This window comes from Gekko japonicus, unplaced genomic scaffold, assembly GCF_001447785.1.
Source record: "Gekko japonicus isolate JY-2015 unplaced genomic scaffold, Gekko_japonicus_V1.1 scaffold3418, whole genome shotgun sequence".
NCBI lineage: Eukaryota > Metazoa > Chordata > Lepidosauria > Squamata > Gekkonidae > Gekko > Gekko japonicus.
The window spans coordinates 94,328-107,939 of NW_015174941.1; the positions used below are offsets into that span (position 1 = coordinate 94,328).

The 13,612-nt window shown below is 49.2% G+C and overlaps 1 protein-coding gene across 1 annotated transcript in view; it reads right to left on the reverse strand.

The window, feature by feature from the left end:
• The window catches only part of FBXL16 (F-box and leucine-rich repeat protein 16), a 17,128-nt gene that overhangs the window by 2,029 nt on the left and 1,487 nt on the right, over positions 1–13,612 (reverse strand). Inside the window, exons 2-3 of the mRNA XM_015425105.1 lie at positions 9,164–9,672; positions 3,672–3,756 (exon numbers count right to left, since the gene is read on the reverse strand). Coding sequence (XP_015280591.1) covers positions 3,672–3,756; positions 9,164–9,672 — 594 coding nt within the window. The remainder of the gene's footprint in view (positions 1–3,671; positions 3,757–9,163; positions 9,673–13,612) is intronic.

Consider the following 13,612-nt stretch of genomic DNA (forward strand, 5'->3'; position numbering starts at 1 on the left):
GGGGGTGTGGCCTTATGACACACTTCCAGTGATGTCAGAGGGTGTGGCATATGCTAATGAGTTATGCTAATGAGTTCCCCTAGCTCTTTTCCTACGAAACGACCCCTGAAATGAAGCAATATATAAATAAAGTTTCTAAATATTTTTCAGTGGGTCTGATATACCAAAATTTAGGTACATCACATCTATGACATTTATCGCGATGTTCAAAACCACAACATGGTGTTTAAGCTACATTTATGTAGCAGCTAATATCTCAAGCTAGAGGCATTATTGTCTTCTTAATGGTATTAATAGGTGAGAGGATTTTAACTCTTTATTCTTGATCTCTGGGCTGCTAAGATATGTAATTCTTCACAGATGTACTGCATGGAGTTTAATTTAAGTATTTTTTAAAAAAATGTGCAGAAGATTTAGGGGAAGTCATCTTTACAATTCCCAGGCTTGCTCTAAGGAAGAAAAGCGTAGCAAAATGTTTCAGCTATCACCACCTGAATTTCAATTTAAAAAGTGATCTGGATTATAATCACTCTCTTGGGAAAACGGAAGAAGTGAGCAGTGACTCATGTAAGCTCCTACCCTACCACAAATTCAGTTAGTCTTTAAGGTACTACTGGACTCTTACTCTTTTCTACTGCTACAGACAGACTAACATGGCTACCCATCTTGATGACACATTATATTAAAAGGCATGCCATTTGTATGTCTGTTCTTTTAAAATGGCCTGAATAAAAAGAAATTCTTATCATTGCTTAAAACTAGACTGTTGCAATTACTTGGAGAATAATCTCACTTTATCAGGGTGAAGATGCTTTCTATATCATTGAGAAAGTTACTTATAGAATATGAACTGTGCTTAGATGAGATGTTTACAAATGTTTTTATTTCAAAAGGTGAATGTCATTGTTTGGTGTAGTGGTTAAGTGCGCAGACTCTAATCTGGGAGAACCGGGTTTGATTCCCCACTCCTCCACTTGCACCTGCTGATGTGACCTTGGGTCAGTCACAAGCTCTGGCACAGCTGTCCTTGAAAAAGAGCAGTTTGTGTCAGAGTTCTCTCAGCCCCACCCACCTCACAGGGTGTCTGTGGTGGGGAGGGGGGAAGGGAAAGGAGTTCGTAAGCCGCTCTGAGACTCCAAGTGAAGGGCGGGGTATAAATCCAATCTCTTCTTCTTCTTCTTCTTCTCCAGAGCCGACTAATTTATGCAGTAGCCAAATCGCTCACTCACCACTATAATGCCCAGTAGCTCACAAAATAGAATTTTTGCTCACAGGACTCCACAGCTTAGAGGGAACACACTGACCATTCTCTATTAGAAATCCCTAATCTCTGTCCTGAGCCTTAGTGGATTTTTCAGCCATGTGGATTCATGGATGAAGGCTCCATTCCAACTCAATTACCTTTTAGAATTTACAGTCACTGCGCTGAACCGTGAGAACCCCCAGTTGAGGATGTTGTGTCCATTGTTCTCTCTAAGCTGAGTTAGTCTGAGCTAGTGCACAGGTTTTTAGCCTCCAGCTCACACATTTCTGTCTTAGCTCAGGATGGATGGCTCCAGAGCAAACTCATTTATGCAGTAGCCAAATCGCTCGCTCACAACTTTAATGCCCGTAGCTCGCAAAGTAGAATTTTTGCTCACAAGACTCCACAGCTTAGAGGGAGCATTGGTCATGTCAAGGATTTCAGGCATGTGCCAGACCCACATACAATGGTGAGGTAAGTTTTTTTTAATTATTTTTACAAATAACTTTTTTTCCTGGATTAAACACAACAGTGCCTCAAATTGTGTTTGTTTTTCCTACAATGCAAGGCACACAACTACAGTTCCTAGAGAGAGGGAACAATTATTAAACTAGCTTAAGACAAGGATGATTATACAAGCTGGCAGCCAACAGTCCCGGTAGCATCTGATGGATTAGCTTATGAAACTCATGTGCTCTGTAAATATAAAACGAATCACTCTATAAGGATGGTCTTAGGGTTGCCAAGTGTCTTTTAGAGCCCGGCGGGAGAGCCTCGCCGGGTTCCGGGAGCTGTATGTGGATGCGAGCGCGAGAAGTGACACGGACGTCAATAATGTTGGGGGCGTGGCCCCGATCGTCGGAGGGAAAACCATAGAGCTTTCCCTCTGACGATTGGGGCCATGCCCCCAACGTGATCGACGTGGTTACGTCACCTCTGGTGACGCAGCCACGCTGCGCTTCGGGGGGCGGAGTTCCCCCCGGGGCCCGATTCCGCCTCCAAAGCGGGGGTTTACCCGCCACCCGCCCCCACTTGGCAGCCCTAGATGGTCTTAATATTATAGTCCTGATATCATTCCTCAGGAGTATACCTTCCCTTAGGCATGCACACTGGAAATGTGATGTATGTATTAGACAGCCACGTTTGGAAACACGTGTATGAAAATAAGTCTGCTTGGCCAAAGGCTGGATTGATTGCCGTTCCTTGCTGGGTGACGAGAGAGAAGTTACGGATGTGTGGGGACAGTCAATGGGAAGCCACCGTTTGTCACCCCCCTCCCCTTGAAAAACACTCAGATGACTGAGAAGACCCTCAGAAATGAGGAAGCGGAGCAAGGGGATGCGGGAGAAAACTTGAAGAAGGAGCCCAAGATGGAAAAGAAATGGCAGGTTTCCTGAGCTTCAGAATTAAAACTGCCCATGGATTGTACCAGCCATGAGGAGTCAGATGTAAGATGATCCCTGCTAGATCAGGCCCGTGGTCCATCTTGTCCAGCCTCCTGTCTCACACAGGAGCCAACCAGTTCCTCTAGAGGGCCAACAACAGGTGAGAGAGGCCTTCCCCTGAGAAGAACATCAGAAGAGCCCTACTGGATCAGACCAGTGGTTCATCTAGTCCAGCATCCCGTCTCACACAGGGGCCAGCCAGTTCCTCTGGAGGGCCAAGAACAGGGCAGAGAGGCCGACGCCTTCCCTGATGAGAACATCAGAAGAGCCCTACTGGATCAGACCAGTGGTTCATCTAGTCCAGCATCCCGTCTCACACAGGGGCCAGCCAGTTCCTCTGGAGGGCCAAGAACAGGGCAGAGAGGCCGACGCCTTCCCTGATGAGAACATCAGAAGAGCCCTACTGGATCAGACCAGTGGTTCATCTAGTCCAGCATCCCGTCTCACACAGGGGCCAGCCAGTTCCTCTGGAGGGCCAAGAACAGGGCAGAGAGGCCGACGCCTTCCCTGATGAGAACATCAGAAGAGCCCTACTGGATCAGACCAGTGGTTCATCTAGTCCAGCATCCCGTCTCACACAGGGGCCAGCCAGTTCCTCTGGAGGGCCAACAACAGGCGAGAGAGGCCGAGGCCTTCCCCTGAGAAGAACATCAGGGGAGCCCTGCTAGATCAGGCCCGTGGTCCACCTTGTTCAGCCTCTTGTCTCACACAGTGGCCTCAACCAGTTCCTCTGGAGGACCAGCAACAGGGGAGAGAGGCCGAGGCCTTCCCATGTTGCTGCGTCCTGGCACTGGTATCCAGAGGTTTCCTGCCTCCGAACATGGAGGTTCCCTTTACTCACCATGGCTAGTAGCCACCTGTTCTCCATGAGGAGGAGTGTGTAGGGGGGAAAATTAGAGGGAACATTGCCCACCACCGCAGTCCTTTTACAATGGCCAGTTACATTCCTTGCATGCCCACCCTGTCTTATCCTTGTCACCTACCTGGCAGCACCAGCGGAGGTATAAGTTCCTAAGGGAGGACATCGTGGACAGGTAGCTGAGTCCAGTATCGGTGATCCGTACACACCTGTGGAGGAGGTGGGAAATCACAGTGGTAAGAAGGAGATTGTTCCCTTTACTCACTCTTCACTCAGAGTCTCAGAGCAGCTTATAATCTCCTCCCCTTCCTCTCCACACAACAGACACCCTGTGAGGTCGGTGGGGCTGAGAGAGCTCTTTTGAGGACTGCTCCCGAGAGAACAGCTCTGAGAGAACTTGTGACTGACCCAAGGTCACCCAGCTGGCTGCATGTGGAGGAGTGGGGAATCAAACCCAGTTCTCCCAGATTAAAGTCCGCCACTTTTAACCACTACACCAGACGTAAGCATCGTAGAAAGGGGGCGGGGAACAATGAGGGACTCTGATATGATCCTTGCCCCAAGAGGCTAGGGTATAAACAGGGAAGAGAGAGAACATCAAGGGTCTAGACCCTGTTGCCAGCAATGTTCCCTCTAAGCTGTGGCGTCTTGTGAGCAAAAATTCTACTTTGTGAACTACTGGCATGAAAGTTGCGAGCGAGCCATTTGGCTGCTGCATTAAGTAAGTTTGCTCTGGAGCCTCCCTGAGCTGAGACAAAAATGTGTGAGCCGGAGACTAAAAAACGGTGAGCTAGCTCATGCTCACTCAGCTTAGAGGGAACGCTGGTTGCCAGGCTACCTATGAGGTTGCGGTCAAGATACTTTTCAAGTATTCATGCTGTGTGCTTGATCCTCAGTGTTCAGTAACGACAGGAACAGAAATCTCTCTGGTTTCAACGTAGCACCAGTGCTCTAAGACAGGCATGTCCAACTTCGAACAGGTAGTGATCTATTTTTTCCGGCGAAAAAGTGCCGGTGATCTACTACCATGAAAATAAAGTTTCAAATTAGTTTCAAATTAGATTTTAACTCACTAAAGTTGGGTTCCACCGCGTGCACCCAATTAGTTTCAAATTAGATTTCATTTACTGGTAAGCAAAATAAGCAGAAACAAAACAGAGGGACGAAGATTCAGAAAGAACTGCGAACATTGTTTTTATTTTTTATTGAGTTATAACTTCGTTTAACTGTCTCAATAACTTTCTTTAACTTTTATTCAGAGCTATTTGTGTTAAATGTAGGTTAAATGTAAGTCAAACCCGGAGACCAAGTGATCTACCTCTGACGCCTCTGCGATCTACTGGTAGATCGCGATCTACCTGTTGGACATACCTGCTCTAAGATATCGGCTTCCTAATCTGCTGAGAAACATCCACCGATACAAGAGGTAACCACAGTGTCGTTGCAGGAGTTTGATAGTTGAGTGCTAGATGTGTGCAACTTTCCAAACATAACCCAAGACGCATGAATCCATCGAAGGAGGCTGTTTAGTGCGTCTAGATCACTACCATTTGCCAGGGTTCCCTCTAAGCTGAGTTAGTGTGAGCTAGCTCACAGTTTCTTAGCCTCCGGCTCACACATTTTTGTCTTTGCTCAGGAAAGATGGCTCCAGAGCAAACTAATTCATGCAGGAGCCAGATCGCTCGCTCGCAACTTTAATGCCAGGAGCTCACAAAGCGGAATTTTTGCTCACAGGACTCCACAGCTACATTGCCATCTGCTTTCATTGGCTGTGGTACTTCAACAACTTGGGTGGGAAAAGATCTTTCCCATTGCCTACTAACTCAGATCCTTTGACAAAATACCAGGGATTGAACCTGGGAGCTTCTGTATGCCTCCAGAGCAAATTAATTTATGCAAGTAGTCAAACTGCGTGATCACGACTTTAATGCCAGTTGCTCACCAAGTAGAATTTTTGCTCACAAGACTCCACAGCTTAGACGGAACATTGATTGGCACTGGTACTTCAACAACTTTGGTGGGAAAAGGTCTTTCCCATTGCCTACTAACTCAGATCCTTTGACAAAATACCAGGGATTGAACCTGGGAGCTTCTGTACGCAGGCCATGTAGTCTGCCACTGGGCCGTGGCCCCTGCCGAGCCAATAAGTAAACCAAACAACCTTATGATGATTCAGACCACCGGTCTCTCTAGTTCTGAGCTGTAAATTCTGACAAACAATAGCTTTCCACTGTCTCCAGCGGGAATATTTCCCAGCCCAGCATCCGTTTAACAGGAGACCAGACCAGGAGCAGCTGAGGGATTCTGTGTACAAAACCACGCAATCAGATTTTTAAAAAGAAAAGAACCGTTTAAGTGAAAGATTCCGGGAGTCGGTTGGGGAGGTTTCCTCAAGACTATCCAGGTGCTAGCCCGCACGCTGTAAATTCTGACAAACAATAGCTTTCTACTGTCTCCAGTGGGAATATTTCCCAGCCCTGCACCCGTTTAACAGGAGACCAGACCAGGAGAAGCCGAGGGATTCTGTGTACAAAACCATGCGATCGGATTTTTAAAAAGAGAAGAACCGTTTAAGTGAAAGATTCCGGGAGTCGGTTGGGGAGGTTTCCTCAAGACAATTCGGGTGCTAGCCCGCACTGAGCACAGCAAGCTTCTGCCTGAAATGTGCAGAAAGGCACACAGAGGCCCACAGAATTCAGCCACGGGGAGGAATGACAAAACATTTTTAGCTGTGGCTAAAAATGCTACTTGCTTCTTTCAGCCTGGGACCGATTCCCTGTGCATGACAGGACAACTCACAAGAGGGCAGCATTGGATTAAAAAGGTAAAGGTTCCCTTGCTCGAAAGCCAGTCGAATCCGACTCTAGGGTTGCGGTGCTCATCTCCATTTCAAAGCCGAAGAGCCAGCGCTGTCTGAAGACGTTTCCGTGGTCATGAGGCCGGCATGACTAAACACCAAGGCGCACGGAACACTGTTCCCTTCCCACCAAAGTGGTACCTATTTACCTACTTGCAATTTCTTGCTTTCGAACTGCTAGGTTGGCAGGAGCTGGAACTAGAGACGGGAGCTCACTCCGTCATGCGGCACACTCGGGTCTCGAACTGCTGAGCGACCGACCTTCCACAGCCTGCAGTTCAGCGTCTTCACCCCTTGAGCCACCGCAGCTATTACAGAAGTGTCATGGGCTGTGCAGTGCCTCGTCTAAGGAGAACCATTGGGTGTTTCTAGATAGTGGCTCCCGTCCAGAAGTAACCCCTCCAAAGGGACAGAGCAGGAGGCGGAAGGCTGCCTCCCGCTCCACGCAGATACACATGCTCTGCAACAGAGCAATACTTGGACGCGTTTGCCTATTTCTCTCCCCTCTCTGCTTCTGCCTCATCTATCCGTATTTCCTCTGGTAATCAAACCGGGCTTGATTTAGAAGCTTAGCAGGGCCAGCCCTGGCTACCGTTTGGATGAGACACCTCCAAGGAATACCAGGGTCGTGATGCAGAGGCAGGCGATGGCAAGCTACCTCTGAACACCCCACTAAGAGTTGCCACAAGTCAGCTTGTAAAAGGTAAAGGTAAAGGCTTCCCTTGCTCGAAAGCCAGTCGAATCCGACTCTAGGGTTGCGGTGCTCATCTCCGTTTCCAAGCCGAAGAGCCAGCGCTGTCTGAAGACGTTTCTGTGGTCATGTGGCCGGCATGACTCAACACCAAGGCGCACGGAACGCTGTTCCCTTCCCACCGAAGCGGTACCTATTTATCTACTTGCAATGTCTTGCTTTTGAACGGCTAGGCTGGCAGGAGCCGGAACTAGAGACGGGAGTTCACTCCGTCATGCGGCACACTCGGGTCTCGAACTGCTGAACGACCGGCCTTCCACAGCCCCGCAGTTCAGCGTCTTAACCACTTGAGCCACCGCAGCTCCAGTCAGCTTGACTTGATGGCAAAAAAGAAAAGAGAGAGACAGAATTTCTGGTTCCTATCCGTCTTGTGTTATCGGGACCACACAGGCCTGCCTCTCACTGTACGTGGCCAAGCCTGTGGCTGGGCTTGTGCTGTTTCAGGAATGAAGCGGAGCCTCATATGACTGAGGTGGGGGCTATGGCTCAGTGGCAGAGCCTCTGCTTGGCATGCAGGAGGCCCCAGGTTCAATCCCCGGCATCTCCAGTTAAAAGGACCAGGTAGGAGAGGATGGGAAAGGCCTCTTGCCTGAGACCCTGGAGAGCCACTGCCAGTCTGAATAGACGATACTGACCTTGACGGACCAGGGGTCTGATTCGGTGTAAGACAGATGTATGTGTATGTGGTTGAATGCTCTCCTATGAAGTATTTCTTGGCATGCAGAATCCTACCGTTCACACTCACTCAGCTGAGAGGGAACACACTGGTCACAGGTCCTCTCCACCACCCTAGGCTTCTATGTGGATGCAGTATTTTTGTATGGTGGTAAAACTGTGCAACCCACTCAAATCATTTCCTCACTGAAGACTAGGCCATTGGCTAAGCAATGGAACTGCCTTTTGACTCCTGAAAACCCATTTGTTGGATCTTTAGGGAGGGGCCGTGGCTCAGTGGAAGAGCCTCAGCTTGGAATGCAGAAGGACCCCGGTTCGATCCCCGGCATCTCCAGTTAAAAGGACCAGGCAGGCAGTGATGTGAAAGTCCTCTCGCCTGAGACCCTGGAGAGCCCCTGTCAGGCTGAGCAGACAATACAGATTTTATTTATTTATTTATCATTTGTATTTATACCCCGCCTTGCCTGACAAGCAGGCTCAAGGCAGCTAACAAGATTAATTGAGCTCCCAGAGGAGATCCGGGCCCTGCGGTACCTTATACAGTTCCGCAGGGCCTGTAAGACGGAGCTCTTCCGCCAGGCTTTCGAATAGGAGCCGCCGCCGCCACTGTGCCATCAACGCCCTATAATTTCCGCACATTGCCACCGCTGGTGCGGGTACCATCGGAGGGAGGGGGACGTTCCTAGGGAACGACAGGGCAGTGATGATATGCACTGCAGTTGTTGTGTAGCTATACTATCGAGAACACCATCTTGGTTCTAAAATTCGGAAGTGAGTAGGGGAGCACCGAAATGACTTTTATGAATCTCATTTAATTGTCCATTCTGTGTTTTTAGTAATGTATACTGTTTTGTTGTTGTTATCTGGCATTATGCCTCTGTCAGCCGCCCTGAGCCTTCGGGGAGGGCGGGATAGAAATCCAAATAAATAAATAAATAAACATTGTGATTTCAGCAGTGGCCGGACAGATGTTGCGGGGATGCTCGCACGTGAGGCACAAATTGACAGTTGTCGTCTGGTTTGCCTTTGTGTGAGACACTGGTTGGTATTCTGCACACATTACCCTTTGAGGCTCACGTGTACACACTTGTGGTGGTGGGGAAATAATCTGTAAAGAAACGGAGGGGGCAGCTAATGCACACAGCCAGCTCAGGGGAGTGGTTGGAGCATCAGACCAGGATTTGGGAGGCCCAGGTTCGAATCCCCGCTCGTACTGTGGAAGCTCACTGGGTGACCTTGGGCCAGGCACACACTCTCAGCCTAACCTACCTCACAAGGAAGTTGTGAGGATAAAACGGAGGAGAGGAGAATGATGTAAGCCCCCCCCCCTTACCTATCAAGCACCAGCTCCTCCAGTTTGTGCAGGTCACAGGCGATGTACTCCAGAGCCATGTCCGTGATCCGAGGGCACCACGAGAGGTCCAGGCTGCGGAGCTTGCGGAGGTTCTCCGCCACCAGCTCCACGCCGTCGTCCGTCACCTTGGAGCAGCCGGAGAGGCTGAGGGTGCTCAGGTTGGGGAGGCTGTGCACCATGTTGACTACCCCGTGGTTCGTGATCTCCCAGCAGGAGTTGAGGCGGAGGGTGTGGGTCGTGTAGCCCTGCTTGGCGGTGAAGTAGGCCAGGGCCGTGTCCGTCACGTGGTAGGCCTGCAGGTTGAGCTCGGTCAGGTTGGGCAGCAGCTGGGAGATGGCGGCGATGGCGTCGTCGGCCACATTGATGCAGTCGCTGACGCTCAGGGACGTGATGCGGGCGTTCAGGCTGGACCACAGCCCCGCCTCGGTGAAGTCGTTGCATCCGGACAGCTCCAGCCGCATCACGCCCTGCATCTGTTCCAACATTACCTGCGAAGAGAGGAGACGGACGTCATTGCTCTACAAAACCCGCCGTTCTCCCGAACATTGGGGAACGGCACAGCAATACTACAACTTGCAGTGACAGGTTTGGATCATTTATTTATATATTTATTTATGTATCAGATTTTTCAACCATCCAGACGGCAAGGCGGACTGAGGGCGGTGTACAACAGGTTAAAAGCAAATACATAACAATTTAAATTTAGACTAACCATACCGTTGCTGTTCTCAACTGTATGCCAGAGCAATAGTCATAGTCAATACTACCCTTTATGGACCAATAGAATGACTTAGTATAAGGCAATTTCATGTCTGTGTGTGTCCAATTAAACTCTGGAATTCACTGCCACTGGAAGTAGTAGTCGTATAATTTATTCGGTTTATAACCAGCACAAACCTCTACATCAAAACCACAGTAATATTATAGATGCCACCATATACAGAATTTTAAGGATTCAGTTATCTTGTCCAGAACATCTGTGTAAAACCCACAATTCTTGAAGCACTCAAACGAGATCTAAAATGATTTACAGCATAATTGAATAAAAGTTCCCATGACCTCTAATTTCCTTCTGGACTTTATCTTTGTGGATTTTATGAGGTATAGCTGAAAATTAGCACAATTCAATATGAACAGTGGATTAGGATCAAATAATAGTTTCCGGGTTGCTTCCACATCCGAAAACCCATAAAACCTCTCTGATATAAGGTGGATGATCTTTACCCTGCCCACAGTGTAGTATTATATGCTCAATCGATTCTATGTTCCCTGCACTGCAGGGGACGAGCCGCTCTGCCAATGGTACCTTTTTATACCAGCCTTCTGTTACTGCTGAGGGGAAGATATTTCATCTGGCCATGGAGAAAGCCCTGCGATGTGACGGAATCTCTAGAAGTGTTAAATATGTTGTAGGGGCTACTGTATATTTCGTTTTCTGCGGGGCCAGATCAGACGGGGCTCTTGCAATATCATTCTGCCTCTCTATATCATATATTCTTTAACGTTAGCCCCCGCCTTTTCTATTGGCAGGGGTCATTTCCTGCGGGAGCGCACAGGAGCGGAGCTCCGGCAGTAAAGAGCCCAGGGGGTGGGCACATGCAACAAGACCCACCCCCTGCTCCCAGCAGCCCTCAGTCAGAGCAAGAAGCAGCCAGGTAAGTTGCAGAGCCCCCCGCCCCCCCGTTCAAAACAGTCCGGTGGCACCTTTCAGACCAAGTTTTATTCAGGTCCAAGCTCTCCCTCCTCTGCGAGGACAGATCTGCACATTCCCCCCCCCCCAATGCCTAGCAATCCAAAACAGTCCAGTGGAGCCTGAGCGGTGGGTGTTGCCTTATGACACACTTCTGGTGATGTCAGGGGGTGTGGCATATGCGGTGGGGAGGGGAAGGGGAAGGGGAAGGGGAAGGGGAAGGAGTTTGTAAGCCGCTCTGAGACTCCAAGTGAAGGGCGGGGTATAACTACAATCTCTTCTTCTTCTTCTTCTTCTTAAGCCAGGTTGAGCGATGAATGTCCCTAAGGATTAGGGCGGTAATGTCTGAGGGAGCCCCCGGAAGTAGTGATGGCCACTAACCCAGATGGCTTTAAAAGGGGATTAGACAGATTCACGAGGAGGAAAGGTCCTTTGGCGGCTACTAGCCAGGATGACTTAAGGAAACCTCCACGTCCAGCAGCAGTCAACCTCTGAACGCCAGTGCTGGAGGAGGAAGGTCACATCAGGGAGAGCTCTTGGCTTCTATGCCCTACTTGTGGGCTCCCCCTGTGGCATTTGACTATTCAGTGTCGGAAATGGGATGCTGGACTAGATGACCTATAGCAGCGGTTCTCAACCTGTGGGTCCCGACCCCTTTGGGGGCCTAAGTCCATAGGAAAACACAAATTGTCTTTGTGATGAATCACCATGCTTTAATTATGTTCAATTTGTAACAATGAAAATACATCCTGCATGTCAGATATTTACATGACGATTCATAACAGTCGCAAAATTACAGTTATGAAGTAGCAGCGGAAATAATTTTATGGTTGGGGGGCCACCACAACATGAGGAACTGTATTAAAGGGTCGCGGCATTAGGAAGGTTGAGAACCACTGACAGGGCTATTTTTGGGCAGGAACGCAAAGAACGGAGTTCCGGCTGGCTTCCAAATTGGCCACACCCAGCAGGAACTCATTAGCATAATAGGCCACACCCAACAGCAGGAACTCATTCGGATTGGCTACATTCGGGGTGTGTGGCCTAACATGCAAAGGAGTTCCTGCTACAAAAAAGCCCTGGGTTTTGACAACAAACAAGGTAAACAGAATAAGAAGTAAAAGGTGGGTGTGGCTGGATGACCACACTTCTGGTAACATGGGGGTGTGGCCTGATATGCTAATGAGTTCCTGGTGTTGGGTATGGCCTATTATGGTAATGAGTTCCTGCTGGGCTTTTCCTACAAAAAGAGCCCTGAGTCCACTGACCTATAGTGTTTCTGGCGATTCCCACATCTACCCCTTGTCACTTCTGGGAAATACTTCTGGAAAGTACACGAGGGTGCATTTTAAAAAAAAGAAGAAGCAGCTCCAGCTGTCACTCCAAGCAGCAAGCAAGCAACAGGGAACCCTCCACCCCTAAGGCGGGCTTGGCAGCTCTAGCCGGTGCAATCTGGGACCTGTGTATCTTCGGGAGCGTCTCCTCTGATATGTCCCAGGGAAAGCGTTCAGCTCTGCTGAGAGCAATCTACCGGTGATCCCCGGGCCCGGAGATATCCAGCTGCCCTCGACCAGGGGCGGGGCTTTCTTGGTCTTGGCCACGACCTGGTGAAACTCTCCGCCAGCTACCACCAGGGCCCTGTGGGAACTTATACAGTTCTGCGGGGCCCGTAAGGCAGGGATTTCCCGCCAGGCTTTTAGCTGAGGACAGCAACGTTTTTCCACCATAGCCGGCACCCTCTTCTTTTCTTCCATCTTACCTACTTCGGCCTCCTCCTTAACTGGCCTGCGAGACAGAAGAAGAGCCCAGAGTGGGTTTTAGATTAAATCAGGGCTATTTTGGGGCAGGAACGCACAGGAACGGAGTTCCGGCTGGCTCCCGAGTTGGCCACACCCAGCAGGAACTCATTAGCATAATAGGCCACACCCAACAGCATGAGATCATTAGGACTGGCTACATTAGGGGTGTGTGGCCTAACATGCAAAGGAGTCCCTGCTCCAAAAAAGCCCTAAACAGAATAAGAAGCAAATGGTGAGTGTGTCTGGATGACCACACTTCTGCGAACATGGGGTGTGTGGCCTAATATGCTAATGAGCTGTGCTGTCAGGGGTGTGTCCTAATAAGCAAATGATTTTCTGCTGTTGGGTGTGGCCTATTATGCTATTGAGTTCCTGCTGGGCTTTTTCTACCAAAAAAGCCCTGGATTAAATTATGAACACCACCTGGAGACTAGTAAATTGAGCTTGACTGGCTGATCTATTTATTTTATTTTTATTTATTTATTGTATTTATAACCCGCCCTCCCCGTAAGCTTTCGCAGGGCGGCTCACGTTGCCTGGCACAGTGTGCCAAGATTCATATACAGTTAAAACATTTAAAACTTAACATTGAACACTGTTAAAACTTTTAAAACATTTAAGCGATCGACGATTGCCGAATAAAGTGCACTCAGTGATTATTAACCAAGATGGCGTAGCATGTCATGCAGGCTCAGGCAATTACAGGATTCTAGGCGGTTTGGCTCAGTCTCACTGCCGCCAGCCTCCACCACAGATATTAATAGTGGTCATTGATGGTGATGTGGGTGGCTCCTAATTAAAGGCCTGGTGGAAGAGCTCCATCTTGCAGGCCCTGCGGAACTGCATAAGATCCCGCAGGGCCCCGATCTCCTCCGGGAGCTCATTCCACCAGTAAGGAGCCGCCACTGAGAAGGCCCTGGCTCTTGTAGTTGCCAGCCT